We start from the raw sequence: 6,025 nt of genomic DNA on the forward strand, positions 1-6,025 counted from the left end.
GATTGTGGGTCAGACTTCCACGTATTATTGCCCAAGAGCTCATCCAACCTAAGCGAAATCTCATACCAATCCCTATAAGTAGTTGTTGATTTCTGATACTCCAAGAGCTCATTTATCAACCTTGTTTTTTCATCAATCTCGGGAAGAAACCGGCCAATTAACGGCATGGTCCGTAAATTAAACCACGACTTTACTTTCTGCTTCTCCTCTTCGCCTTTTAGCACATACTGGTTGTTTTCTGGGTGTATTTGTATATACTGACAGAATAAATCGTGCATCAAATTACTCGCTGAAAGCGAGTTGGGCAAGGTTATAGGCGCTAACGATACTTGACTCGTCATCTCACCAACCAACCAAACAAACAAATAAACAAACAAACACTGAAAACCAATATCCCGCTATCGATATACCTTCTCTAAAAGCAACCTTATCCAAGGGAAAGAAGGGAAAGTACCAACAAGAAGAAGAAGAAGAAGGGCTCACTTGCTGGTTCTTTAATTGACTTGTGATATTTATAAACGTTGAAACGGTGCTACCATGTGTCACTGATATGATACCGATGAGATGAGATGAGATGAGATGAGATGAGATGTAGTGAACTTCTTTCTCAACAACCAATTATTAGGGTTAGATGGTAGGATAGCTAGTCCTTGATTCATATATAGTAGCTATAATTTATTATACGGGTTTGTTACAAATTGCTGGTTTGCGTTTACGGCGGAATAGAGCCATTCTTGCATGTCTTAGGTGCATTATTAACCATTCATTGAGTGGAAAAGTAAAAGTGAAAGAAAAGACTTTACTGTCGGACCTGTTGAATAGTGTAGTCTTGTCGAAGAAGAAGAATAGTGCCTTATCGCTGGACCTGTTGAATAGTGCCTTATTGTCGAAGAAGAAGAATAGTGGTTTATCGCTGGACCTGCTGAATAGTGCCTTATTGCTGGACCTGTTGAATAGTGCCTTATTGTCGAAGAAGAAGAATAGTGGTTTATCGCTGGACCTGCTGAATAGTGCCTTATTGCTGGACCTGTTGAATAGTGCCTTATTGTCGAAGAAGAAGAATAGTGGTTTATCGCTGGACCTGCTGAATAGTGCCTTATTGCTGGACCTGTTGAATAGTGCCTTATTGTCGAAGAAGAAGAATAGTGGTTTATCGCTGGACCTGCTGAATAGTGCCTTGTCAAAGAATAGTGTCTTGCCAAAGAATAGGCGGGGTAAAGGAAAATCTGTGTATACGACTATGTTCAAATTCACAACAGTGAACCATATAACCGATGACACGTCACGGCCCTTGGTCAATTTCACCACTTTGAGTGGCTCGAGATATTTATTTGGTAAAATTCCCGAAGGGTCACAACGGATTATAACGGCAATTGGGGGCGAAGTGAGTTTCCCCAAAATGCAAGGAATTTTTTTAACCGGGACGGTGTTTTCTTGGGCAGATATTGGTGGACTCGCGGGATTGATTTTGACCATCAGTGATGCTACCCTGAAGGGTATCACTTTGGTGGGTAATAGCAGAGTACTATCCTATATCATAGCAACTTGGAGGCAGTTTGTGTTTAGAAAAGGTACCGATTTGAAAATTTTGAGCTGCGAAGAGGAGCAGGACGAGGAGGAGCGGCTGCTGCAGCAACCGATTGTTGCTAACGATGAGGTTGTAATAACCCCGATTCAGATTTCGCCACGAAATTACCAGAAACCAGAGTCACAAGAATCAAAAAGAGATGAAAAGGCAATCTCCCGCAAGCTCAAAAAATTAGCTTCACTCATGTTCCCACGAGATACAAGCGGGGTAAACAGCAGGGACCCGGAATCGTACAAATCCGACCCGACCCAATCACAACTCCACACCAATGTCAGTTTGGATGGTATTCCCGCAGTAGCTCATGCGCAGAAATCGATATCATATTCTATATCTATCGTTCCTATTCGGGGTAAGTTTGATGTGAAAAAAGCCCAGGAATTGGGCGTCAAGCCAGGTCCCTTGTTTAAAGAATTAACGATGGGGAATTCTGTTTTAAATGACAAGGGAGAAACCATCGATCCCAGTTTAGTTGTAGGCCCTGACAAGGTATATCCTAAAATACTTTTCATTGATATCCCGAGTACAGACTATTATGAGAATACTATAAACAGTACCAAATGGTTTGAAATTGACAATGTTGGATTAGTTTACCATTTTATCGGCGATGAAGTGAGTTTCAACATGAAGGAGTACAAGAGTAGATTCATTGATAAATTCCCACAAAAATGCCATCATTACATCAGCCACAAGCTGCTATCAAACAATGTAATAATGAATCAGAGCTTTGCCACTTTTCATCTAACCTCCAAGGGAATCATGAACGAAAATTTCAATTTAATAAACCTGGAAGATTTCAAAAAACTTTCAGGAGAACGTATTGATCGACTCCATTCCATGCAACAGGTTGTTGTGAATGAAAATGGAGCTCAACTTTCAAACAACACTTCTTCACTCAAAACCTCTAATGAACAGCTATTCAATGACGAGGTTAAAAAGCTTGATTTGCCTACCAGCTTTGAAGAGATGAAAAAGTGCAAATTTGATCTTTTTGATGAGAGTAATATAGGAAACCTCAAGGATTCGGTGCATATATGCACACCGGGCACTGGCTCAGCCTTACCTAGTGTTTTACGTAATGTTCTTTCAAACTTGTTGAGAATTCCCTTTGCAAAAGATGGAAAGGTTTTTTATAGAGCAGTTTTGTTTGATGTGGGTGAAAACACTATGGGAAGTATGTTGAGAAACTTTGGCCACAATAATGGTCAAGATTTGAAAATTATATTCAAAGAGCTTTGCTTAATTTATTTGTCTCATCTACATGCTGACCACCATTTGGGGATGGTTTCAATAGTGAGCAAGTGGTTTGAAACAAATAAAGATGAGAATTCGAATTTGTATTTAATTGTTCCATGGCAATTTATTACATTTATAAAAGATTGGTATAAACTTGAGGGTAAATACAATAACTTTATCGATTTATCGAGGTTGAAAATGTTTAGCTGCGAAGACTTTACATGCGGAACGAGATATGGTGACTACTCAACATTCAGTCTTGATGAGTTTGAGGCCAAACTCGATCTGAAGAACTTGGAGCCACATGATTTTTCGGCAAAGAAGGTCTTGCGAAAGTCAGTGGATAGAGAGTTTATTAACCAAATGTTTGAGGCTTGTGGATTGGTTTCAATCCAATGTGTACGTGCATTGCACTGTCCCTGGTCATACTCGTCCACTTTCAAGTTCAAACAAAGTGAGAATGAGACATTTACAGTGTCATTTTCGGGAGATACTAGACCGAATCCACTATTTGCAACCATTGGTAAAGGCTCAGATTTGTTAATACACGAGGCGTCCTTGGATACTCAATGGCTAGATGAGGCAATAGCCAAGAAACATTCAACAATGATTGAAGCTGTGGCAGTTTGTAAAATGATGGATTGTCCAAAATTGATACTAACCCACTTTAGTACAAGATATGGGTATTCCAACAACTGTGTAGAAAAGAAGTATTTACAAAGTACAGCCCAGATTACCGAAAGGATGTTGCGAGAGGCAAAAGTCCCCAACATCTTTAGCAATGGCGATTATAGTTTTGAAAATATAGACATTTGCTATGCTTATGATTTAATGAACATAAGATATCGCGATCTTCATAAACAAGAGCAAAAATGGCCTCTTATGGCATCATTGTTCCAATTGAAGAGTAAGAAAAGAAAGGCTGAAGAGAAATAGAATATAGAATGCAAAAAAGTCAAAAAATAAAAAATTGTGCTAGATTTCTCTTCTATTCAACGATATTTAATGCAACTTCTCCGTATCCAAACTTGTCCTTGTTGTCATTGTATACTCTCTTCAATTCGTCAACGTATTGTTTATGATAGTGGTCCAATAACTTTTGTGGCACTTTAGGTCTGGGTTTAGGAACCAATTTCTTCTTTAAAGTTAAAAAGTCCGTAAAAGATCCAGTCTTTTCCATCTTCGTTGAAGGTGATCCATCTTCTTCTTCTTTTTCTTTTGATAAATCCCCTTTAGCGTCAATAATCTCATCCTCGAATTCCTCGGGGTGGTTTAGTCTATAATCCTGCAAGATTCCTTCAGGGATGTGGATTGGTTTTCCAACAACAATGTTTATTGGATTGCGATATGGCAAAAAGCCAAAGTCATAAATGAAAACTCCTCTGGCACTAAAGAATGGAACTGTAAATGCAAATGTTTTTTTCATCCATTGTTGGAACTTATAGCCAAGCGAGCCTGGGGGTGGGACGGTTAATCTATAAACGTCAGCTTCACCAAATGCAAATGTTGGTACAAGAGAAACATTACCTAGTTCGATGGCCAATTTGACAAATCCCTTACGCTTGTTGAGAACCAACTTTACCTCGCGATGTGGAGACTCACTTGTTTTTGTTTGATGGCTGTTGCTGTTGTTGTTGCTGTTGCTGCTACTACTTTTTTCATCGCTTTCTTCAGTCTCATTGTCTTCCCTATAGCCATATCCTATCCTTGAGTTTTTCGCAATCATGTTATTCAATAATGACTCTTGAGCGCCACCAACAACAAGGCAGATGGAATTATCACCATTAGTGATTAAACTCTTTATATTTTTAGCAGAGGCACTGCTAATACCCAAGGCCATCAAATAGTCACGGTAGAATGGTATTGTGAATTGGGTAGTCAATGTCAAAGGGAATATCTTGCCTATGCCTGGAAATAAAGGAGTGTGTTTCGAAGGGTCATGAAAAAAGGGTTTCAACCATTTCAGCACTGGTTCATATGGCTCATTCCGCAAGGCATTTGTACCAAATAACCCAACAGCACCCATGGATATAACTCCATGGGGATGATAACCAAAGATATATCTAGGTCCAGATGAAACTTTTTTGTAAACTGAGGAATTAGACTTTATCAGTACAGCATCGTCTGCTGTATTTATTCTCTTTTTTAACCCCAAGAATTTGAACAAATGGTCCAATGAAGTTAGCAGCGACTCCAGTATCAAGTCTTGTTCATCATCTTCCGAGCTTCCTGTATCCCTCAACAATACTTTATCGAACGTAGGCTCCAAATCGACAGTTTTGTAACACCTGATTGGGAAATAATTAACAAACCATTCCCATATGATGAGGTTTTTCATTGAATTGCGAACGCGATAAGTACCTTTGCCATTTGTAGGCGTGTGCAAGTCAAAGCCATACCACCATATGAAATAGGGTAATATAATTGTAAGCCAAACTATCCAGCCCAAGGAGATCAAAAAGAGGAATAAGCATAGGAAAAAGGGGATGCTGATGCAATGCCAAATTACCCCAACAGTTTCCAACCTATGACTTAAAGGGGTATTTAGTGGAGCAACATTGATATAGGATCTATTTCTCTTGGGCTTGCGACGAGATGACAGAGTGCGGGTATCTTGTGAAGAAATTTTAGTGTCTGTAGTTGAGGTAGAAGCGGTGGAACTGGCTGTATCAACTCTGTGCCTCATTTGACTAAAAGTGGTGGTGTTTTCTGAGTCAACTGCAGTGGAGCCACTCCCACTTGACTTGTAATCAGTTTCCTTTACATCATCTGATGGACTCAAAGCGGTACTAACCATTGCTTTTTAAGGGGAAAATAGATAGCAGCACTGGGGAGAGAGCCCTCCTTAAATAGAATGAATATGTATATATATATTATCACCAGTGGTGGACAAAAACTGAACAACTTTAAAATTATCAATCCTTATTGGGTAATATTACTTCCCCACCTCAACAGGAGAAAAGAAAAAATATAGTGCTACAATTTAATCAGTATGGCAATCTAACTTGAAATTGTCTATATAGGTTTAATAGATTTATTAAATATCGGGTGCGAAACAGTATAGTGGTTAGCTTATGTATTTTGGATGAGCTTCATGCAAGTCGTATTAATATTTAGGGGGTGCGCAGGCGCCATTGCGGGGGAGGGGAAAAGGTGATGATGAAGGCAGACTGTGTGATGTCGAATAGCTATTAGCAGTGCCAC

At 39.3% G+C, this 6,025-nt stretch overlaps 2 protein-coding genes across 2 annotated transcripts; one reads left to right on the forward strand and one right to left on the reverse strand. All coding sequences in view use genetic code 12, as the record gives it.

The window, feature by feature from the left end:
* Positions 1-631: 631 nt before the first annotated feature.
* KGF56_004700 (tRNase Z) lies at positions 632-3,757 on the forward strand (the record flags this gene model as incomplete). The annotated part of the gene is made up of 2 exons (XM_049326167.1): positions 632-634; positions 842-3,757. The coding sequence occupies 2 exons, from the start codon at positions 632-634 to the stop codon at positions 3,755-3,757; spliced, it is 2,919 nt and encodes a 972-aa protein (XP_049178355.1).
* Positions 3,758-3,809: 52 nt separating this feature from the next.
* On the reverse strand, positions 3,810-5,618 carry KGF56_004701 (diacylglycerol O-acyltransferase; the record flags this gene model as incomplete). Its single annotated transcript, XM_049326168.1, has 1 exon — positions 3,810-5,618. One exon carries the CDS (start codon positions 5,616-5,618, stop codon positions 3,810-3,812), a length of 1,809 nt encoding a protein of 602 aa, XP_049178356.1.
* Positions 5,619-6,025: the final 407 nt, after the last annotated feature.

Source organism: Candida oxycetoniae (genome assembly GCF_023343755.2).
Source record: "Candida oxycetoniae strain CBS 10844 chromosome Unknown scaffold11, whole genome shotgun sequence".
Classification (NCBI taxonomy): Eukaryota; Fungi; Ascomycota; class Pichiomycetes; order Serinales; family Debaryomycetaceae; genus Lodderomyces; species Lodderomyces oxycetoniae.